Source organism: Myotis yumanensis, unplaced genomic scaffold (genome assembly GCF_028538775.1).
Source record: "Myotis yumanensis isolate MYYU_CA2020_CCGP unplaced genomic scaffold, mMyoYum1.0.hap1 SCAF_23, whole genome shotgun sequence".
NCBI lineage: Eukaryota > Metazoa > Chordata > Mammalia > Chiroptera > Vespertilionidae > Myotis > Myotis yumanensis.
Genome location: NW_027223774.1, coordinates 13,531,514 through 13,555,117, shown reverse-complemented (window position 1 = coordinate 13,555,117; position 23,604 = coordinate 13,531,514). Strand labels below are relative to the sequence as shown.

At 55.7% G+C, this 23,604-nt stretch overlaps 2 protein-coding genes across 2 annotated transcripts in view; both read left to right on the top strand.

The window, feature by feature from the left end:
- Positions 1–10,298, top strand: part of NECTIN2 (nectin cell adhesion molecule 2) — a 28,478-nt gene extending 18,180 nt beyond the window's left edge. The window contains 4 exon segments of the mRNA XM_070402579.1: positions 4,404–4,557; positions 8,148–8,211; positions 8,342–8,428; positions 9,263–10,298. Coding sequence (XP_070258680.1) covers positions 4,404–4,557; positions 8,148–8,211; positions 8,342–8,428; positions 9,263–9,529 — 572 coding nt within the window. The 3' untranslated portion in view covers positions 9,530–10,298.
- Positions 10,299–12,033: 1,735 nt separating this feature from the next.
- Positions 12,034–23,469, top strand: TOMM40 (translocase of outer mitochondrial membrane 40). Its single transcript, XM_070402433.1, has 10 exons — positions 12,034–12,110; positions 12,207–12,477; positions 13,157–13,224; positions 13,676–13,768; positions 14,543–14,644; positions 14,725–14,830; positions 21,236–21,358; positions 21,481–21,557; positions 21,673–21,775; positions 22,786–23,469. The coding sequence occupies exons 2-10, from the start codon at positions 12,213–12,215 to the stop codon at positions 22,923–22,925; spliced, it is 1,077 nt and encodes a 358-aa protein (XP_070258534.1). The 5' UTR covers positions 12,034–12,110; positions 12,207–12,212; the 3' UTR covers positions 22,926–23,469.
- Positions 23,470–23,604: the final 135 nt, after the last annotated feature.

Genomic DNA, 23,604 nt, shown 5'->3' with positions numbered 1-23,604 from the left:
CCCAAAAAAAGGTTCACAAAGTAGTACTTACCCTTCATACTCGAGGCACATTCCTGTTCTTTTTTTTACTGCTGCTTGCGAGTCACTAACTGCTTTGACAGCCCTTTTTAAAAAACACCCATCAAGTCGCCCTCAGGGCCCTGTGCACAGAGGCTGGGGAGGGGAGGGTCTGTGTAAGTGGGGCCCCTCCTGGTCTCTCCCCTGCACAGGGGGTGGGGGAAAGAGCATGTGTGATCAGGTTCCCATTGTATCATGTCTGTCCCCTGGTGTGGAGCCCAGCCCCCCCCGGCTTCCTTGTCACCTCTCTCCTCTTCTGACAGGGGCGCCCCCCCCTGCAGTTCAGCCAGTGCAGGGAGCACTAGAGGGCAAGGGACAGTGGGCTTCATGAGCCCCGTTTTCTGCACTGGGGGTGGGGTGGCCCAGGCAGGAGGCAGGCGGCACTGGGGATGGGTGGCCCAGGCAGGAGGCAGGTGGCCCAGGCAGGGGGCAGGTGGCACTGGGGATGGGGTGGCCCAGGCAGGAGGGAGGCGGCACTGGGAGATGGGTGGCCCAGGCAGGAGGCAAGCGGGCACTGGGGATGGGTGGCCCAGGCAGGAGGCAGGCGGCACTGGGGATGGGTGGCCCAGGCAGGAGGCAGGTGGCCCAGGCAGGGGGCAGGTGGCACTGGGGATGGGTGGCCCAGGCAGGAGGGAAGGTGGCCCAGGCAGGAGGGAGGTGGCACTGGGGATGGGTGGCCCAGGCAGGGGGCAGGCCATGCCGCCCAGACCAGGTGCTCCCAGCGCTCCAAGGGAGGAATTCTCAGAAGGTCCCTTCTCCTCTCGAGTACAAAGCGCTTTGGAGTCAGACAGCCTCCCGCTCAAGTCCACCTCTCCCTCTTCCTGGCTGGATCCACCCCAAGATTTTGTGACCGTGACCTCAGCTCATCCTCAAGGGGTCACATGCCTCCTGGGTCCTGGCCCGAGACCTGGTGGCTGGGTGTGGAACTCTGTTCCCTGCCCAGTCACAGCCTTCACTCCGCTACAGCCCCTCACCAGGTGGAGGGCATGAGACTGGTGTTGCCAGATCTGACCCCCACCCCCCACCCCAAATGGAATTGTCAGTGAAATCACCTGGTTTCTGAAATGTTGGCTAGAAAGTTTAATAATACTGTGCGGGTATAAGGAGATTGGGGCCACCCGCTGGCAACCCCTGCGCATACAGAGCGCTCAGCCTGTAGCAAAGAGTGAATGGATTCTCCCCCCGCCCCCCATTTTGCCCAGTCAGAGTCACCTCCCTGTTCCTGTCACTCCCCTGCCGTGTCCTCCCCAGATGTATCCTCTTGACCTTGTGTCTCCCTTTCTCTCTCTCACCCCTCCTTCTCTCTCCTCAGACGGCCCCCGGGCCTCTTCCCGAGACGAGGGTCCAATGGTGTGGGGGGCCGTGGGGGGGACACTGCTGGTGCTGCTGCTTCTGGCTGGGGGGGCCTTGGCCTTCATCCTGCTGAGGGTGAGGAGGAGGAGGAAGAGTCCTGGAGCCGCGGGAGGAGGACCAGAGAGCGGCCAGGGATCCTATGATCCAAAAACTCAAGTGTTTGAGAACGGAGGCCCCGTCTTCTGGACCACAACGGCCCCTGGTCCCCCGAGGCCGGACGGCAAGGACACGGAGGAGGACTACGAGGAAGAGGAGGAGAAGGCAGAGAAAGGCCTCATGCTGCCGCCATCCCCGGCACTCGAGGATGACATGGAATCCCAGCTGGACGGCTCCCTCATCTCCCGGCGGGCGGTTTATGTGTGACCCCCAGACAGAGAGACAGAGACGAGCCTGCGGGGGCCGCGGGTGACAGACTGGTTGGACTCGTTTGTCTGGATGACACTGGAGCGCAAATGCTACCTCCCACTTTCCTGGGATTCAGAGGGAGGTGGAATATCACACACTGGACTTACGGCTCCAGGGCTGCATGGGGGAGGGAAGGGGGACCCACAGCGGACCCCCCCAGAGACTTGGTTTTGGCTCTGGCCTGCCCCAGCCCTGCCCTGTGACACTCAGGAGTTAATAAACTTGGAGGAAAAATCGGGGGTGTCTTGTAATACACTGGACCTCCTCCTTGGGGGGTCGGAAAGCTGAACCGGGCTCCATGGAGTGGGAGGCTGGGGGGCTCTTACTATCTGGGTCCTTGAAGGACACCTTGGATGCTGAGACCCCGAGCCAGTGGGATGGGATCTGGGCTTAGAGACTGTAGGGCTTGGACTTGAAGGTTCCAGCCCTGAGGCTGCCTTCCCCGAGGCCAAGGGATCCCGGACCCCTGGGCGCTTGCAGAGGGTGCTATGGTCAGATTATCTGGGAGCAAGGCAGACCCAACTCCCCAAGGTTGCTGAGAGACCTGGGGAGGGAGCGCTGCCCCCGACGGGGCCCCCAGGAGGCAAGGCGGGCGTGGGTACTGAGCAATCAGGGAAGTCCCACCTCTCCACCCCGAGAAGTGGCCTTTCCCAGCTTCCTTCCTCTTCCTTTTCCCCTGGGGCCCAGCTAGAGGGAATTTTCAGTGATTCAGCAGTAGGGGCTGTAGCTCTGCCTCCCACCTAATTCCCCTCAACCAGAACCTCTCCCAACCCCAGGCTGGGGACTGAGGTGGGGGAATGGGAGGGGCAGGGGTAAATCCCAGCCACCTCCGCTCCCTGGCCCCAGGGTCTCTGCTCCTGAGGCTATCAGGCAACTCTACTCAGTAGGCTCAGCTCCTCGCCCCAGTGGGCCTGGGCGGCCGGGAAGGGCCTGGTGAGTTTACTTCTACCAGTTTTGACTTCCACCTAATTGCTGGGGATGAAGCCGTGACGCGGGCAGACCTCACACGCAGGCAGGACGCCTGGAATAACAGTGATTTGAGGGTGGCTGGTGTGGACTGGGCGGCAATTACTCTGTTATCCTCCCACACGCAAGCCCTCCTGAGAAAGCCCAGCTGTGGAACAGGCAGTGTGGAACACGGGCAGTCCTGGGCTCCAGGCTTGGTTCCTCTGGGGGCTGGATCTCCTCTGTGGAGTGGGCTTCAGGGGAGGGGTGGGGCCTGTGGGGGGGGGCTTTTGCATTCTGGTTGCTTATTGTCTAACACCCCCTTCCAACCCGCACCCCGCTTCCCACCTAGAGGGCAGGGGCGGGGATTTTGTCAATCTGGCTATAGCAGGTCCGGAGCGCCCATGCCCACCGACCCTTACACATCTCGCAAGACCAGCCCGTCCCTCGGAACTCAGCCTAGTGTAGAACTTGGCAATCACACAAGCTATTACTCCAATAACAGCTTTAGGAAGTGAGAAGCGTGTTGCACAGGAAAGGCCCATGAGGCCATGCGTTTCTCTCTCGGCATTTCCTGTGGGGTCGGGGGAGCTCTGGTCCTCCGACCTGGATGACTGCATTCCCTGTAATGACTGGTTGTGATCCTAACCCCAGGGTCCCCCAGTTCTCTGCTCTGTAGCTCCACTTCCCTTCCCACCAGGTCCCTTCCCTCATCTCCCCGTGCATCCCCTCCTTCCCTCTGCTCCTTGCTATTCCTTAAAAACAGCACAAAGCTTCCTGCTCAGGGCCTTTGCACTGGCTGCCATTTCTGCCAGGATGTTCTCACCGCCCCCCCCCCACCCCCCCCATCGCTCACCCCGCTACAGGTCCTTCAGATCCTTGCTCCAGTGTCACCTTGCAGTAAGACTCTCTCTGACTACCTGCTCTATCACTCCCCATCACCTTCCCCACTTTGCCGTTTTGTTTGTTTTTTAAAGATTATTTCTTTTTAGAGAGAGGAAGGGGGAGAGAGAGAAATATTGATATAAAAACCAAACATTGGCCCCACCTGGTTTGGCTCAGTGGATAGAGCGTCGGCCTTCGGACTGAAGGGTCCCGGGTTCCATTCCAGTCAAGGGTACATGCCCAGGCTGTGGGCTCGATCCCCAGTAGGGGGAGTGCAGGAGGCAGCCGATCAATGATTCTCTCTCATCATTGATGTTTCTATCTCTCCCTCTTTCATTCTGAAATCAATAAAAATATATTTTTTAAAAATATGAAGCTCTTTCAAACACAAAACATTGATCGGCTGCCTCCTGCAGGGCCCCTAAAGGGGGGTTGAGCCCACAGCATTTTGGTACATGGGACTACGCCCAACCGAGCCATACCGGCCAGACCCACTATAGTTTTATCCTACATACTTACTGCCACCTGGCATATTGTAGTTGTTCCTATACTGTTGGTCTCCCTGCCCAACTAGAACATAAATTCTATCAGGGTGGGGGCTTTTGTATGTTTTATTCACCACTCTATTCCACAAGGATAAGTTGAAAGAAAGAATGTTCCCTGCCTTTGAGCTAGGCAGGTGGGTGATGACTTGGGCTGGGAGCAAGGAGCTGGGGCTTCCTCCTGGAGACCCCCTTACGCTGTCCCTCTTCTTGCAGAGTCCCCCAACACATCAGGTGCAGGAGCCACCGGTGGCATCATTGGGGGCATCATCGCTGCCATCATCGCTACCGCTGTGGTCGCCACAGGCATCCTCATCTGCCGGCAGCAGCGGAAGGAACAGAGGCTGCAGGTGGCAGAGGAGGAAGACGAGTAAGTGATGCATCCTAAGCAGTGGATGAGGAAAGGGTCCCAGAACTGGGGGTTCTGAGGTGGGGGTAGAGGTGAGAGAAAATCATTCGTAATGGCTCTGTGCAACAAAGACACCCCAAATGCCTGGCCGGTTTGGCTCAGTGGATAGAGCGTCGGCCTGGGGACTGAAGGGTCCCAGGTTCGATTCCAGTCAAGAGCATGTACCTTGGTTGCAGGCACACCCCCAGTAGGGGATGTGCAGGAGGCAGCTGGTCGATGTTTCTCTCTCATCAATGTTTCTAACTCTCTATCCCTCTCCCTTCCTCTCTGTAAAAAATCAATAAAATATATATTTTAAAAAAATTAAAAAGACACCCCAAATAACTATAACTTAAGTAGGACAGAGAGGAGAGCTTACTTCTGTCTCATAAATCATGGATATGACAGCTCTGCTATGTGAAGTCATCAGAGCCCAGGCTCCTGCTAGCTTGTTGCTCCACCTTTATTCACATTTCAAAGGCTCCCCACTCTTCTGTCATTATCTACATACTTCACAACCAGACATGGCTATCCTGGCCTCAAAGCCCCCGTTCCTGCCAGTGGGGAAAGGAAATATAAATACAGGGCATTCAAGCCTGACTGGCATGGCTCAGTTGTTGAGTGTCAACGTATGAACCAGGAGGTCACAGTTTGATTCCCGGTCAGGCCACACGCCTGGGTTTTGGGCTCGATCCCCAGTGGAGGGTGTACAGGAGGCAGTCGATCAATGCCCTGTAACGCACCTCATCGATGTTTCTATCTCTCTCTCCTCCCTTCCTCTCTAAAATCAATAAAAATATACTGTTTTAAAAAAAGGAAAGAGCCGAAACCGGTTTGGCTCAGTGGATAGAGCGTCGGCCTGCGGACTGGAGGGTCCCAGGTTCGATTCCGGTCAAGGGCATGTGCCTGGGTTGCGGGCACATCCCCAGTGGGAGATGTGCAGGAGGCAGCTGATCGATGTTTCTCTCTCATCGATGTTTCTGACTCTCTATCTCTCTTCCTTCCTCTCTGTAAAAAATCAATAAAATATATAAAAAAAAAAATAAAAAAATAAAAAATAAAAAAAGGAAAGAAATACAGGGTATTCAGTTACCCTTTAAGGAAATGCATCACTTCTCACTTCCATTGACCTGAACCTGTCACATGGCTGTCCCCAGCAGCAGGGCAAGCTAGGAAATGTAGTCTTTATTCTGGGTGGCCATGTGCCCAGCTAAAATCTTTATTAGTATGAGAAAGAAGGAGCCTGGATATTTGGGGGAAAAAAGCCACACTTCTCTGTGTAGAGCCCTTGTATGTGCCAGGCTTGACGAGATGTATTTGACATATGGAACCTCGACAAAGTCTCACATCCATGCATCGATTCAACAAGTATTCAAAAAGTAGCCACCCAGGACCAGGCCCTGGGGATAGGAACGCAATGAAGAGACAAACATTTAAAAAGTGTCCACACGTGGCTCAGTGGTTGAGGGTGGACCTATGAACCTGGGTTGCAGGCTCGATGCCTGGTAGCGGGTGTGCAGGAGGCCTGCAGTCAGTGATTCGCTCTCATTATGAATGTTTCTGTCTCTCTCTCCCTTTCCCTTCTTCTCTCTGAAATCAATAAAAACATATTTAAAAAAAATAAAATCAATAAAAATGAAGTGTCCACACACTTACATATATCATGGAAACATAAATTATGAAATAACACGACTCAGTGGGGAGCGGCATGGGAACACTTGGTAAAAATGCATATTCCTGGGCTTATGCCAAACCTGCTACATCAGAACTTTCACAAGAAGGGTTCAGACTCTGTATAACAAGCTCCTTAAGTTATTCTGATGCACAAGATAGTGTGTGATGCCCTAACCGGTTTGGCTCAGTGGATAGAGCGTCAGCCTGCGGACCGAAGGGTCCCAGATTCGATTCCGGTCAAGGGCATGTACCTTGGTTGCGGGCACATCCCCAGTAGGGGGTGTGCAGGAGGCAGCTGGTCGATGTTTCTCTCTCATCGATGTTTCTAACTCTCTATCCCTCTCCCTTCCTCTCTGTAAAAAATCAATAAAATATATTAAAAAAAAAAAAAAAAAGATAGTGTGTGAAACACTGTCTTAATCATGTAGTCAATGCAAAACAATACCTTGCAGTTCATACCTCCTGCGCCCAGCCCAGCGCTGAGACCCAGTGGTGCCTGAGATGGCCCTGGCCCTGGCCCTGACTCCTGGGGTTCAGGGTCTGGAGGAGACAGACCGGCCCCAGGCAGTGATGGTGCAGCATGGCCAGGGACGAGCTAGGGAACCTACGGGAGCTGGGAGAAGCCAGAGGTCATGGAAGGCCTCCTGGAGGAGGGGATATCTGAGTTAGTGTTTTTTGTGTTGGTTTATTTTTTTGTAATATTTGTATTGATTTTTAGAGAGAGAAGAAGGGAGAGAGAGAGAAAGGTTAATGTAAGAGTGAAACATCAGCCGCAGCCGATTTGGCTCAGTGGATAGAGCGTGGGCCTGCGGACTGAAGGGTCCCAGGTTTGATTCCGGTCAAGGGCATGTACCTTGGTTGCGGGCATATCCCCAGTGGGGAGTGTGCAGGAGGCAGCTGATCGATGTTTCTCTCTCATCGATGTTTCTAACTCTCTATCCCTCTCCCTTCCTCTCTGTAAAAAATCAATAAAAATATATTTAAAAAAAAAAAAAAGAGTGAAACATCAATCGGCTGCTTCCCGCATGCCCCCTACCGGGGAGAGAGCCCACAACCCGGGCGTGTGCCCTGACCAGGAATCGAACCAACACCAGCCAGAGCTGAGTTGGGTATTGAAGGCATAATAAGTGCCCATCATTGTTATGTATACAGGATGCTCGGATCCGTGGGCATGTAGAATGAGGGAACTTGACATAGTTTGGAGCAGCAGTCGCCAACCGGTGGTCCATGGCGACCACTGGTTTGGAGGATAGGAAAGCATTTCAATCCTTTATTCGTTCTCTTAACAAATATTTACTGAATTCTTCATAGTGGGTTCTGGAAACACCATGTTGATCAAAGATCTCATTTTCTCCCTCACATTGCTCATGGTTGGGTACAGTCATTGAGTGAAATCAGAAATAACATTTCAGCCTTGGCCGGTGTTGCTCAGTGGTTAAAGGGTCACTGGTTCGATTCCTGGACAAGGGCATGTACCTGGGTTGCGGGTTCACTCCCCACCCCCAGGTGGCTCCCCCCAACCCCGGGTCAGGTGTATGCAGGAGGCAACCAGTTGCTGTGTCTCTCATATCGATGTTTCTCTCTCTCTCCCCCTCCCTCCCTTCCACTCTGAAAAGCAATCGAGAGAAAAAAAAATAACACTTCAAATACAAACTCAGTTCAATGGCCTAAGAGGGAGGTGTACACCCAGCTGTGACCACATCACAGGAGATTGTGATCCTCCTGGAGAGTCAGGGAGGCCTCCTGGAAGAAGATTCATGGGATGAGTGGGAGTTAGCTGGGCAAGGGGAATGGGGGAGGAGGTATCAGGCAGGAGGAGGAGCTTGTGCAATGGCCCTAGGGTGGGGGGGGGGGCTTCTTAGGTCTAAGCCTCCACCTGTCTACCTCCTACCCCACAGCCTGGAGGGGCCTCCGTCATACAAGCCACCAACCCCAAAGACAAAGCTGGAGGAGCCAGAGATGGTAAGCACTTCGCCTGGAACCCAGGCCGCCCCCACCTTTCCCCAGTGAGGCCCTGGTGGGGAGAGGGAGTTGGGGAAAAGAGGTGGGCTGGGCGGGGGGTCCTGACCTATCCCACCCCCTCCCACTGCAGCCCTCCCAGCTCTTCACTCTTGGGGCCTCAGAGCACAGCCCACTCAAGACCCCCTATTTTGATGCTGGCGTCTCATGTGCTGAGCAGGTAGGATCTCGGGTGAGGATGAGGCTGGGTACAGTCGCTGACATAGAGGTTACGGATTCCAGGTCACAACTCCGATTCAGAGCTGTGTCTCTGGTCAGAGCTTATGGCATCGAGCTGTGTTTACAATTCAGTGGGGGAGGTCATGACTGAAAAATTCTGAGGACTTGAGGTTAGGGTTTAAAGTCAGTCAATGAAGATTGGCTGAACATCCACATAGGTTAGATACTGTAAGACAAGACAGAGAGTCCCATCAGCCATCTACTGCAAGTCAGGAGTCAGATATTGAAGTTGTAACTGGTCAAAGTTTAAGGGGCTGTTTCAGGCTTCAGGTTAAGGAGTTGAGGTCAAGATTAAAGTCAAAGGTTCATGGGGGGAGGGGCAGGGGAGGAGATGGTCACCTGGATTGGGGTAAGGGATCTGATATTGTTTTGTAAATAGGGCATTTCCTACCAATATGAATTTGTACTTTGACCAGGTCTCAACTTGTGTATTCTGTGGGATGTGAAGGGGGGGAGGGTGGAACATGATGATGGGTAATAAATAGGGGGCCCAGGACTTAAGGGAATCAGTAGACAAAGTCAAGATGGGTTACAGACAAAAAAGTCAAAGGTCAGAAATCAAAAGACAAAGTAGAGACCCAGGATTGACAGGGTGAGGTCCATGCTCTGGGCTTTGAATTAGGGACAAGCCATATGATTGACCCAGTGACCAGGGGTAAGGTTGGGCCTGGTTGGTGTGGGGAGGTGGTCGGGATTGTGGAGTCAAGGGGCAGATTGGGACTCTATGTCAAGCTCAGGAAGTGACCTTGAGCTCCTATTCCCTCCCTGCCCCCAGGAAATGCCTCGGTACCATGAGCTGCCCACCTTGGAAGAGCGGTCGGGGCCCCTGCTCCTGGGGGCCATGAGTCTGGGGTCCCCCATCATGGTGCCTCCAGGACCGCCTGTTGTGGAGCGGGTGCCCCTGGATCTGGAGGACATGGATGACGATGAGGAAGACTACCTGGACAAGATCAACCCCATCTACGACGCCCTCTCCTACGCTAGTCCCTCTGATTCCTACCCAGGCAAAGGCTTTGTCATGTCCCGGGCCATGTATGTGTGAGCCGCCATGGCCCTGGCTCTTACCTCTCTTTTTGATCCCTCAAGTCGCTGCCAGGAATCTTGTGCCGCTTGACCTCTGGCCAGGCCACTGTCAGTGAACACAGGCATCTCATCTGTCACTTTGACGTTGGTGGATCCATTGTGACCTCTAGCCCATTATCTCTGACCTAGAGAAACCGGCCGTGACAATGGAAACCTGGCAACCTTATCTCATGAGTTGAGGGAGGGGAAATATGTTTCTGCACAATCCGACCCAAGGACTCCTAAAACTGACCTTAGTTCACGCCTCACATTCTGCAATCTCCTCCCAAATTCCAAAGAAGACCCCAGGCCTCTGATGTGTCCTTAGGTAGTCAACTCCCAGTAGCTCTGCTGGGTTGGATGTTGGGGGGCAGGCACCTTGCTGCTCAGACCTGAGCCCTCCAGGCAGCAGAGCCCCACTTGCCCCCTCCCCACCCTGTCTGTTCCCCCATGGTGGGAAGGAGGGGAGTCCCCAGCCCAAGGCATAGCTTCCCCATCTCCCTCCTCCTGCAGGCAGGAGTCACAGGGTCTGGATCCTTCCCTGAGTCCCCACTTGCCCAAATCCTGTCTTCAGGGAATTAAGCCGTCAAGGACTAGATAGGGTGAGTGTCATGCAGAGTGTGCCTTGCTGACCCCAGCCTTGAGAGAAGAATTTGTGTGTTACTTTGAAGACTACTAAGTCCTTTTACTGCAGCCCAGTGAAATGGGACCCAAATATCTCCCTGGGGCGGGGGGGGGGGGGGGGTCATCTGGATTGGGGTAAGGGATCTGATATTGTTTTGTAGATAGGGCATTTCCTACCAATATGAATTTGTACTTTGACCAGGTCTCAACTTGTGTATTCTGTGGGATGTGAAGGGGGGGGAGGGTGGAACATGATGATGGGTAATAAATAGGGGGCCCAGGACTTAAGGGAATCAGTAGACAAAGTCAAGATGGGTTACAGACAAAAATAAAAAAAAGTCAAAGGCCCTGACTGGTTTGGCTCAATGGATAGAGCGTCGGCCTGCGGACCAAAGGGTCCCGGGTTCGATTCCGGTCAAGGGCATGTACCTTGGTTGTCGGCACATCCCCAGTAGGGGGTGTGCAGGAGGCAGCTGATAGATATTTCTCACTCATCGATGTTTCTAACTCTCTATCCCTCTCCCTTCCTCTCTGTAAAGAATCAATAAAATATATTTTTTTAAAAAAGTCAAAGACATGACAAAAATAATCGAAGGGATAATGACTAAATATGCATAAGCAAAAAAAAAAAAAATGCAATGGTGGGTAATAGGAGAAGAGGGGGAGAGGAATCCAGGGCTTGTGGTTAATGAAAAGGAAGCAGTGCAACAGCAGTCTAATGGGCAGAAATAAACGGAACAGATATAAATGGTAGTAATCAAGTACGAGGGACTCGGGTTTAATGGGTAAATGGCAAGTAAGAATAGACCAAAGTCAAAATTATGAATAATGTAGTAAGAGCTCAGGACATGATGGGTAATAGATCCAGAGGCAGACAGGTGAATAAATGGAGAAATAGGGGCCGCAGGCATGCTAGATAATAGACCTAAACATGATGGTTAATTTAAGAAGGGCTAGATAGAAGAACGATGGAAGTTCACAGGCAGAAATGTGCTAAAGGTAGTACAGGCAGTGGGTCTGAAATGAATGGGACGGGGGCATGCTGGGTAATGGGACAGAAATGAATGGGCCAAAGATAGAAGCCGCAGTGACGCAAGTCCGGGGTGGGGGAGCGGGGGACAGAAGGCATGATGGGTAACGAGAGAGAGAGGTGGGTCTATGGCAACTGTCGCGTCAAACGGGGAAAGGGCATTGTGGGTAACAAGAAGCCGGCGAAGGTTCACACAACCGGTTAGAATTCTCCCGACGCACTGTGGGAAGGACCAGAACTTCCGGTTCTCGGTCGCTGACTCCGGACTGGGGACTGCCCCTCTGCCGCGGTGCCTGGTGGGACGCGAGGCCTGACCTTGCTGCCTAGCAGCCTCTGCCGCGCAACCCACCTTTACCCGTGTCCCTCGACCCTGCACGTTAGCCAATGAGCGCACCAGTCTGATTATGTCACAAGGCTGGAGAACCTGTGCCTGCCGGAGCCAATCATAATGCTATAAGGGCCAAAGCCGGCCAATTATCATGGCAACTTCTCCGCGGGGCAAAGTCGAAAGAGGCGTGCCTTCTGAAGAGGGGCGGAGACGACGAGTCCGTGGGCGTTGCAAAGTGCTCAGCACAAACCAATGGTAAAGGAGCGCTGGAACCCGCGGCGTAGCAAACCAATAGGCACTGGTTCCACAAGTCAATGGGCAGGGCGGGCAGGTGTGCTTTGACCTGCTTGCGAGTGGGAGCCAATAAAAAAGGGCGTTCCGAAGAAATGGGTGGGGTTCTCATCCATGGCTCCAATAGCAGGGCCAGGCCCTGAAGCTGGTGGGCGGAACCTAGGGCATGTTGAACCAATAAGCTAGGGGGGGCGGGGTGACGGTGGTGGCGGCGGCGGCAGTGGGTTCGGTTGCGCGTGGCGCACGGGGTGGGAGCGGAGCCCAGGCCGGGAACAGGCGCTGCCGCCAGTGAGAACCGGGGCCCTGAGCCGCGCGGGGGTTGGCTGGGGACTGGGCCCGGGGCCGCAGGCCCTGACCTCCGCCCTCTGACCTTTTCCCTTGCAGGCAACCATGGGGAACGTGTTGGCCGCTAGCTCGCCGCCCGCAGGGCCACCGCCGCCGCCCGCGCCCGCCCTCGTGGGTCTGCCGCCTCCACCCTCTCCTCCGGGCTTCACGCTGCCGCCGCTTGGGGGCGGCCTGGGTGCTGGGGCCGGCGCGGGTCGAGGTTCAGAACGGACCCCCGGGACTGCAGGCGCCGCAGGGACCGCGGACGATGGGGCCTGCGGCTGCCTTCCCAACCCGGGCACGTTCGAGGAGTGCCACCGGAAGTGCAAGGGTGAGGGGCGCGGGACCTGGCGGGTGTGCGATGGCCCGCATCTCGGGGGAAGGGGGAGCACATGGAGGCAACCTTGGGCATTGGCACCGACTTTTGGGGTTAATTGAACAGAGCGTTGGGAGCCGACGTTGGGATCGGGTGGTGGAACGTTGCACTGGGGGCTTAGAACGATGGGATCAGATGGTGGAACCTCGGAATGGAATGGCACCGGAGTGGAGAGAAGCCTCGGGGGCCCCAGGGATCCGCCCCGCCGGCCTCCTCATGTGACCCGCCAAGAAACTGAGGCCCAAGGTCACGGTGTCAGCCAGGGTCTAGGGGGGATGGGACCCCCAAAGCTGCTGGTTCTGGCTGGGAATAATCGCGGTGGCAGAAGTGATGGACATGTATTGAGTCCTGTTCTGGCGCTCAGTGCATGTTACCTTGATGAGTCTTTGCAATGCTCCCACGTGGTGAGTGTCATCTTGCAGATGACAAGTTTGACATAGAGAAAGCAACTTACAAAAGGCACACAGCAGCGGGCAGAGGCCCTGGTCGTGGCCCCATCCATCAGGCTATCCCGCCGTTTTACTGGTTGGATACTTTGTGGGACGTTCTGCTGTGGTTCCTTGGAGATGGGAGAGCTGAGACGAGAGTAGGGGGTGGGGGTGGGGGTGTGGGTGACAGTATTTCTCTTCTTCAGAGCTGTTTCCTATTCAGATGGAAGGTGTCAAGCTCACAGTCAACAAAGGGCTGAGTAACCATTTCCAGGTGAGCCTTCCTGCCTCCAGAGGGCATCCCAGCCACCCCCCTGCACCTCTGCATACCACCCCCTTATTCCCCCCAAAAGGGCTGGGCTCCTTGCTCCTTGAAAAGAGTCAGAGACCGAGCCAGGCTGACTTCTCAGTGGGGGTGTTTAGGGACCCAGAATTCAGGGATACCCCTTCCCCCAAAACATGCAGGTAGAAGTGAAATGCCAGGTGTGTAGTGTCGTCGTCCTCCCTCCCCCCTCCCCGCCCAGCACATTCTTTCTCTAAATCTCTAATCTAGCCAAGCCACACCTCAGAGTCTTTACTCCCGGCCCCCAGCCAAGAGATGCCTGTCTTTTCCTCCTGGATAGGGAAGTCCAGGCTGGAGGGGAGCTGTGCTGGAGGTGGGCTCAGCTGGGATTATTGGGGGGCGGCCTGCAGCTTCATCCCCACAGCCCTCCCTCTTCTCTCAGGTGAACCACACAGTAGCCCTCAGCACAATCGGGGAGTCCAACTACCATTTCGGGGTCACGTACGTGGGGACAAAGCAGCTGAGTCCCACTGAGGTGAGGTTCTTGTCATTTCATTCATTGTATCATTCTTCTGACAAGAGTGTAGCCAAACACCAGAAGGCTTTGTCGGGAAGAAGCCAGAGCTGCTGAGGGTGCTGTGAGGGGGCACTGTGTCTCTCCAAGGTGCATTGTAATACGGGTCGTTCCTTCATCCTGGACCCCTGCTCTCTGCCCATCCTGTGTTGCATGAGGCTTTGAATGCCAAACTAGGCATTTGGACTTTCTCTAGGGGGCACTGGAGAGCCATGGGAAGATCTGAACGAGGGAAGGTCACGGTCAGGTTTATGCTTTAGAAACGTCTCGGGATACCTGCAGAGGCTAGGTTAGGGGAGTGGGGGCAGAACTGGAGGCCTGGAAGGAGACTGGGGCAGGATATGGGAGGAGTTAGGAGACTGAATTGGTTAACTGGTTCCGTTCAATAAATTCACTTACTCAACAAACTTTCATTGTACCTCCATTCTGTGTCCAGCTCTCTGCAGGGGACATAGCAGTGACTGAAACAGCTGTGGGGCTCACAGTCTAGTGGCGAGAGGGGACAGTCTGTTCCTGGGGAGTAACAGTGCAAGGTGGGCAGGACTGAAATGGAACCCAAAGGCTAGGAGAGCCTAATTCAGCCTAGGTGGTCAGGGAGAGCTTCCTGGAAGGGAGGCCTTCAAACTGAATTTTTCTGATTCTAAGCTTTTCACCTGGGCCCATCACTTACGTACTTCCATAATGCTAGGCCTCTGACCTTTAACCTCTCACCTTACCTTACTCTCTGCCTCACAGGCATTCCCCGTGTTGGTGGGTGACATGGACAATAGTGGCAGCCTCAATGCTCAGGTCATTCACCAGCTGGGCCCCGGCCTCAGGTCCAAGATGGCCATCCAGGTGAGTGGGCGTCGAGTCACCTGCTCCCCCAGCCATCCTGAGCTCCAGGCTGCCCTCACACTTCCCCTCCTTCCCCACAGACCCAGCAGTCAAAGTTTGTGAACTGGCAGGTGGACGGGGAGTACCGGGGTTCTGACTTCACAGCAGCCGTCACCCTTGGGAACCCAGACGTCCTGGTGGGTTCAGGTAAGAGGCGCAGGGCTTACGGCGGGCGGTGGGGGGGGGGCATAGTCTAGTCCCAGCTTTACCAGCAAGTCCGTCCCCTCTGTACCTCCTTTCTACCATCTGAAAGATGGGCACAGGCAGGAGGGTTTTGAAACATCAGGCAGCAGAGCATCGTGGGTGAGAAAGCAGATTCAAACCCCAGCTCTGCCGCTGGCTTAAATGCAACTGTAGGCAGCTTGCAGCACCTCTGTGGGCCTCCGTTGTCTCGCCTGTACAATTGGGCTGCCTCACAGCGCCATTGAGTAGGTCACGTAAGTTTATGTGTGTGAAATGCTTCAAAGAGGGTCAGACATGTGATAATGGGTCCCAAGGAAGTGAGCTCCTGTTATTAACTCGGGGGGCCCTAGTGGTGTTTGAGGGCACAGAGCAGCGCCCAGGGCGCAGGTTCCACTTGGAGTTGGAAAGGAGATGTAGTCTGAGACGTGGGGACTGACGAGGAAAATTCCTGTTTGCGTTGGCTGGGGGCAGGAACCACTGGGCTCTGTCTCCACTTCTAGTTTCTCCGTTGTTTTGTGTGTGTGTTTTTTGTTGTTAAACCAAGGATATTTTTTCCATTGATTTTTAAAGACGGGGAAAGTTGGGGGCGGGGGGAGAGAAAGAGGGCAAGAAACATCAATGTGAGAGAGACACATTGATTGGTTGCCGGCAAGGCCGGGGATGGAACCTGCAGCTCAGGTATGTGCTCTTGACTGGGAATAGAACCCTTCAATCCGAGGGCTGGCATTTATTTAGTGAGTATTTATTGATCGTGTACGTGTGTATTCTAGGCACAGAGGATAAGGTGCTGAACAAAGGAGTTAGATCTGCCTTGTGGGAGCTCCCATTTTAGTGGAGGCAGGCCAGGTAAAGCAGTACATAAAGAAATGATGGCAGGTGATGGGGCTCTACAGAAAGATTGGGGTCTCAGGAGGGTTGGATGGAGTCCTCAGAGAAGGCCTCATTACATAGATGGTATTTGAACAAAGACGGAGGGCAGGGGCGAGGGTTCCAAGCAGATATGCGGGAAAGGAGCTTTCAACCGGAGGGAACAGTAAGTGCAAAGGCACTGAGGCAGGACCCTTTACTGGAACAGAGAGGAGGGGAGGGGCTGTGATGGGTGAAGGAGGAGGGTGAGTGAGGGATAGGAGTCGGGACCAATCACACAAGGCTTTGTGGAAGTTGGTCTTTACTCTGAATGTGTCGGGGGCCACGGGAGGCATTTGATAAGGACAGGACGTGACTTGGCTTCTAACGGGGTCCCTTGTGCTGACACGTGAAGGACAGATAGAAAGGGACCCACTGCAGGGGCTGTGCAGGGGTTAAGCAAAGGCCGAGTCTGGGTGTACTTTAATGGAGCCGTCGGAGTTTGCTAGAGGATTGGATCTGGGAGATAGAGGAGAGGATCCAGAGGACTCCTGAGTTTGGGGCTTGAACAGCTGGGAGGATGGAGTTGGTGATTCCCGCCTTTGATCGGTCGTGAGAGTGGGCTCCTGGGCAGGGTCCTGAGGGCCTTTGGGAAGGCAGGACGCCAGCAGCCCTGGGAGGGCCCGGGAGAGCTCCGCCCCTGCCTGCCCCAGGCTAAGGAGCCTTCTCAGAGGAGGCATCACCTTTGAGCTTCCAAAGGAAGAGGAGGAGCTACCCTGGCAGGAGATGGCGAGCAGCTGGGAAAGGGGAGGGCGGGGAAAGGCCATGTCATAAAATGCCGGGCGCTGGGGAAGCTGGGCATGAGAGGCCCTCGGTGAAGCTTCATCCGTGGGGGGAATGCGGGGCCTTGGGCAGAAAGAACATTTTCTGTCCCCTCTGACCTCTGATGGCATCACCCCTCTGCTCACACACCCACTGCAGTTGCACCATGTGAGGTTTTCTGACGCTTCCTGGAATCGCTATGTTCTTACACATGTGCACCTTTACACATGTGCACACTCAGAGAGGCAAGGAGAGAGAGAAGCATCAGTGATGAGAGAGAATCATTGATTGGCTGCCTCCTGTGCGTCCCCTGCTAGGAATTGAGCCTACAACCTGGGCATGTGCCCTGACCGAGAATTGAACCGTGACCTCCTGGTTCATAGGTCGACACTCAACCACCAAGCCACACTGGCCGGGGCTCTTCTCTGGCTTTGACGTGGCTGAGTAAGTCTCTGGGCACACATCACCCTCACGAACAGACCTTCTGTGACTAACGTGTCTGTAGTATCGCCTCACCTGTCCCATAGTCTTTATGGCACTTCCCTCTGAAGTTGTCTCACTCTTTATTACCTGTCTATCTCCTACACTAGGATGTCAGCTCTTTCAGGCCAGAAACTTGCCTGCTGTATGCCAGCGCCGGGAACCATGCTGGGGCCAGAACAGGTGCCCAGGAAACGCTGAGCAAAGGAGTGAGCAGTGTGATGGCAGGTCCCATCCTTTCCCTCAGCCTTTTGTCAAGCCCTGAGCATGTCATGTGCATCTTCTCCTTCATTCAGTTCCAGGTGCTGGGAATAGAGCAGTAAGGAAATAGCTCCTGGATCCTCTGAGCAGCCCTGTGGGGTAGGTGCTGCCATTGTCCCCATCTTACTGAGGCCCAGAGAGGGGAAGCAATTCCCAAAGGACGCAGCAAGTCGGACTCCATAGTCCATTCTCTTCTCTCGGGTACCGGCACCCCCTTCCCCCGCACACACTCCCCGCAGCGACCTTTTGTGCTCCCAACACTGGCCTCCCAGCCCCTCTTCCTCCTCCTCAGACTAATAAAAACAGGGCCTACTGGTCCAGGTCACTGCTGAGCACAGGAGTAACTTACACCGACAGCTGGGACTGAGCCTCAGTTTCCTCCTCTGTCACAAGGGCACAATAGCAGTGACCACCTCTCACTGCAGGATTCAGCGGCAGCACATCTTCAGCGCTGAGCTCCAGGTGTGTGGGTAGGGCTCACTGTGTGTCTCAGTGCCACCCCACAGTGGGCAGAGGTGTCTGTGTTCTTGTTTTGTTTTTTGAGGTGTCTGTTTTTATGGCCCCATTTCACAGATGAGAAAACGGGCCCGAGTGAAATCAAGTTGCCTAGACTCCGAGGAGCTGGAATCTGAATCACGGCCTAATTCGAGGGCCCGAGTTCTTACCTGGTTCCCTCCCCATGGCCTCGGCTCCTCGGGAGCTTCTGTGTCATTCTAAGCACCTAGTGTGTGCGGGCCCCGGGCAGGGCGGTGCTGGGACACAGCAGGGGCTGAGACAGCCCGTCCTGCCCTCACAGGGCTCCTGGGCCAGAGGGAGACATCTGCCCTTAAGCAAATGATCACACAGTGACCTCCTTGCTATTGGGAGAAACCCTACTCAGGAAAGCTCAGGTCGCCATGAGACTTAGAACAGGCAGGCAGCTATCTCACCTGGAGTGACAGGGACCGCTCCCCTGAATGGTCCTGTCCGCGCGAGGGAGCAGGCACTGCACATGGGGGGGAAGTGCAGAAAGAAGTCCTGTCTGGCTGGGGCTGAGAGCCACCTTCCCGTCAGGTTCTGCCCTGGGCACCTGCCACTCCTGCCCCAGGTGGCGTCCCCAAGGAATCCTGGTGTGGCCCCAGCCGAGCAGGGGAAAGGTCGGGGGGTGGGAGCCTAAACCTGCCCCTGCCCAGCAGGTTTGGGAGGTGGATCCGGAGACGGGACTTCTTTCCCAGGTTGGCAGCTCTGCCCCTTGCCTGAGGCCTGCTCTTTGGTCTCACAGACCTGACCCACTTTCTCCCCTCGTGGGGTTTAAACCCACTGGGCTCTTCATGGCTGCTGTAGAGCCTGCAGAATGAATAGCGTCCAGATGAGCTGCTGGTCTCAACAAAGCCCTGGCTCGGGGAGCTGGGTGCCATGGGGAGCTGGGTCTGGCTGAGTGGGGAAGGAGATAGGGATGGGGAAGGAGTGAGATGTTCAAGAAAAAGGAGGCGAATCCTGCGCAGGAGGAAGAGCCCCCTGGGCCACATTGGCTACGGGCCAGAGGTCCAGGATATGTGCTTGGGGAGCAGGGAAGGGAGGGCGGCATGGACATAGCCAGATTCCACCGGGCACGTGGGGCCTGGGAACGAGACTTCAGTAGTGAAGACCACAGGATTTGCGTTCCCGTAGACTCGTGTGTCCTCGATGGCAGGAGCGGTGGAAGCGGGAGACCAGAGCGGGCGAGTGCCAGAGTCCCCTGGGGGTGATGGCAGCCTAGGGGCACGTGTGGCCGGCTGTGTGGCTGTGTTAGGGAAGGGAGGTGGCTCTGTTTGGAAGGTGGGGCCAAGCCACATGGGGCCTTGCGGCTGTGCTGTGAGGAGCCAGGATCTGGGCACGGGAGCCACACAGGTTCTGAGCAGAGGGAGGACGGGGTGAGTTTGTGCTTTAGCAGGATCCCTCTGTAAGTTGCTGGGAGAGGGTGAAGCTCAGGCAGGCCAGGGAGGAGGGTGGAGCTGGGGGTCAGGGGACAAGGCAGGCCCAGGAGATGAGAGGGACAGCTGGAGAGATGATCAGGGGTCACACACCCTCAGTCCCAGCAGTCGGCAGACCTGAGAGGCTAGTGAGTTTTAAGTCCCTCTGTGACTCTGGGCCACGTGTGGGGGATGTCCAGCTCATGGGCCATATAAGGCCCAAGAAATTTGGTCTGGCCCTGTCAAGGCATTAGGGGTGAGTTAATGAAATGTTTGACCAAATATAGCAGGCTAATTTTTTTAAAATATATTTTTATTGATTTCAGAGAGGGAGAGAGAGAAACATCAATGATGAGAGAAAATCATTGATCGACTGCCTCCGGCACACCCTCTCTCAGGATTAAGGCCCCAAATTGGTCATGTGCCCTGACCAGGAATCAAACCGTGACCTCTTGATTTATAGGTCAACGCTCAACCACTGAGCCCTCTGGCTGGGCACCAGGCTAATTTTTAAGTTGATAATTTTTTTAAAATATATTTCATTGATTTTTTTACAGAGGAAAGGAGAGGGATAGAGAGAGAAACATCAATCAGCTGCCTCCTGCACACCTCCTACTGGATATGTGCCCAAAACCAAGGGACATGCCCTTGACCAGAATCGAACCTGGAACCCTTCAGTCTGCAGGCCGACCGCTCTATCCACTGAGCCAAACTGGTTAGGGCAAGTTGATAATTTTATGTGGCCTTCGAATGATGTTATAAATATCCAAATGGCCCTTGGCACAAAAAGGTTCTCCACCCTGATCTAGTCAGTCACTTCATTCTGTGGGCCTCAGTTTCCCTCCATTGAATGCGGGTGCTCCTGGCCAGAGGTGTGCTGGTAATGGTTTAATGCCGGCTCGGGGGGCTGATTGTATCATCTGCTTGTGAAGAAGTGCACACAGTGGCTTCCGTGAGCCCACCTGTGACCCCAGCCTCCCCAGAACACACCACCAGGGGCCTGGCCATGAACTGTTGGCTTCCCTTAGCCCCGCTGGCAGCCCCCTCCCAGGTGTGCCCACTCACTGATCGTGTGTGCCCCCCCATTTCTGCCCTGCTCCCATGGCCAGTTTGAGTCTGTGCATCTGATTTTCTTTGAGAAGCAGCATCTTGCTCTATCCTGTCCCTGCTTGCCCCTGCCTTCCCCTTACAGGGTCTTCCTGTTTCCTATTGGGTTACATGACCTCACAGCCTCTCTGCTCAGTCTTGGTGGGTTTCTCTGCAGAGACTCTTCCATTCCTCCTTGCCCTCTGCTTCTGATTCTGCTTCCCTGTCTCTCTGAAGGTGTCTTGTTGTCTGTTTCCCTGTCACTGCCTCTGTCTCCCCCCTGGTTCTTCCCCTCCTGGAAGATCACGTGTGTGGGGGCTGCCCTCCTGGGCTCTGAAGACGGGCATGAATGAGTCTCAGCCTGTGACTTCAGGAATGCAGCCCAGCCATGGAAAGCCACCTGTTAGCAAACACTTGCGGGGGCCTCCAGGGTCCCGGCTGCCGAGGGGCAGAGGGGCAGTCCTGGTGAGCACTGGGCGAGCTCTACGCTGTGCCCACATCCGCTCCTTTAGGCTCCTTTACTGAGAAGTGACACCGTGGCCTGCAGTTACAGCCGAGTGGTGGGCTGCAGTGCCATTAGCACCCTGAGGTGTGCTCTCGCTGACCCTCCCCTCCTGCCGGTCCCAGCAGCAGAGTGGTTCTCACACATTTTGTGACCACAGGTGAGGGACTTAACTCCCTCGGCCTCTTCTATAAATGATGGCGATTGAATGCCGGCTACACAGGGTTGTGCAGACCAGACGAGGTCCCACGGGGTCTGGGAGACCGACCTCACTCACCCTGTGAACTCCATGGAGCAGCGGTGTGGGAGGCCTGAGGGCGGGCCCTGAGCCTCCGGCAGGGGCCTGCCTTCCAGGCCACCGGAGCAGGAGTCTGGCCCAGCACGCTGGCCGGGCAGGAACTGCCCACCTCGCCCAGGTAACAGCTGCCATCTCACCCGCAGGAATCCTCGTGGCCCACTACCTCCAGAGCATCACGCCGTGTCTGGCACTGGGCGGAGAGCTGGTCTACCACCGGCGGCCTGGGGAGGAGGGTACTGTCATGTCTCTAGCTGGGAAATACACATGTGAGTCTGGGGCCCGAGGGTAGGAGTGGGGCTGGGCCTCGGACTCCTGGGTCTGGGCGAGGGGACCTAGGTTCTCAAGTCCCCTTGGTAACCTACCCCCACCCCACACTGCTCTCTTACAGTGAACAACTGGTTGGCGACAGTAACGTTGGGCCAGGCGGGCATGCATGCGACATACTACCACAAAGCCAGCGACCAGGTGAGCTGGTCCAGAGACCGGCCGCGAGCGTGCACTTCCAGGCATGGGTTGCCAGGGGCTTGTGTGCCCGGGAGTCCAGTCTGGGATGCTGACCCTGTTGCCCTGGCCCCTCCAGCTGCAGGTGGGCGTGGAGTTTGAGGCCAGCACAAGGATGCAAGACACAAGCGTCTCCTTCGGGTACCAGCTGGACTTGCCCAAGGCCAACCTCCTCTTCAAAGGTACAGGCCTCAGTTTCCCCGCATGGAAAACAAGACGAGAGGTGACTCAGCTCTGAGTGGGTGTAGGCCAAGGAGATGGTGAAGGGCATCAGGCCGGGACTCTTGGGGGCCTCCAAATCACCCGGGAGCGCTTGCTAAGAAGGTGGGGCCTGGGCCTAAGCTTCGTCCCTGCTACATTCCTCCCCACCCCAGCCAGTAGCCCCCTCCCATCTCTGCACTCGGCCCTCGTTTTTCTTTTCCCGTAAGTGGACGGCAACTTCGAGCACACCCAGCCACGCCACTCAGGTCACAGTGGAAACAAGGCTCCTGGAGGTTGCGGTCACTACCAGACCCTCCTCCAGCTGCCTGCCTCCCGACCTGGTGTCTAGCTCTAAGTCTTTCTTCTTGGGCCTCAGTGGTTCTCGGGTTTGGAGGGTCTGAAGACCACCCCGAAGGCCGCATCAGTCAGCAGGGCTGCTGCCGGCGGCAATGAGGCCCCGGGGTTTCTTCGCCTCTAGCCTCTCAGCCCTTGCTCTGGCAGAGGCTGGGTTGGGGTTCCAGCTCTGGCCCCGTGAAGTGAGTGAGCCTCCCTCCCATGTGGGGGAGCACCGGCAGGTGCACATCACCAGGCTCTCGTGAATGAGGACAGTTCAGCCTTCCATTCAGCAGACACCGAGCGCCCACTGTGCCCAGAGTTGTGCTGAGGGTGCTGGGACGGCCCGTCCTCACAGGGGTCACACGAGGAAGCACAGACCCATCCTCAAGAGCGAGGACCTGGTGTGGACAGGACTGAATGGGGGGCCCATGGGGTGGCGGAGGGCTTCCCGGAGGGGAGGGCTCACTGAGCTGAGGGAGATGAGCCGGTTGCTTCGAGGGCTGAAGTACCTGGGGTGCAGGAAGAGGTTTCTGGGAACAGCCTGGTCACAGGTCTGGAAGCCCGCAGTCTGGCGGTGTCTGATGTGGCCTGGAACACGGCCCCACAGACAGTGGGAAGCCGGCACATGGCTCTCAGCGCAGCTGTCTGCCCACAGGCTCCGTGGACAGCAACTGGATCGTGGGCGCCACGCTGGAGAAGAAGCTCCCGCCCCTGCCCCTGACGCTGGCCCTCGGGGCCTTCCTGAATCACCGAAAGAACAAGTTCCAGTGTGGCTTTGGCCTCACCATCGGCTGAGCCCCTCCTGGCTCCTGGCTCCTGCCTCCCACTCCCTCCCTCCTTGAGATTCCCCCTGCTCCTCCCCCGACAGAGGGGAGACCTACGCGCCCCTCCCTCTCCCTTCCCTCCCTCCTTGGTGGTCAGGGGGGCAGCGGAAAGGAGGGGGCCATCACCCCAGCAGCTGAGGGGGGAATTCTAGAACCACGGGCGCTTCAGGACTCGGAGCACCGGGGGCTGTGTGCCCAGTGGACCTGGGGTCCAGAAGGGGTTCTGGAATCGAGGGGCACGCCAGATTCTGAGCACCAGGGGCAGAGGCTGCCAGACAACCTCAGGGAGGTGTTGGGGCATCGCCACCCCCCCCGCCCCCCAAAGATCATGGGGCCCCGCCCCAAGGGGGCAGCAAGAAGAGGAGCTTCCCCATCCCAGGTCTGCCCTCCACCCACTTTCCCATCCACTCCTCGGTATAAATCATGTTTATAAGTTATGGAAGAACTGGGACATTTTACAGAAAAAAACAAAAAATATACATAAAAAAAACAAAATGGGAGGCCTGGTTTTCCTACCTGTCTGCCCCTCTGTTCATTCCATCCAGCCTGATCTCCCCATGGTGGCCACAGGGGGGTGCCACAGGGCTGGGGTATGGAAGGATGATCCAGAAAGGGAGTCAATCCTGGCTGCTAACAGGAGCCCAACTTAG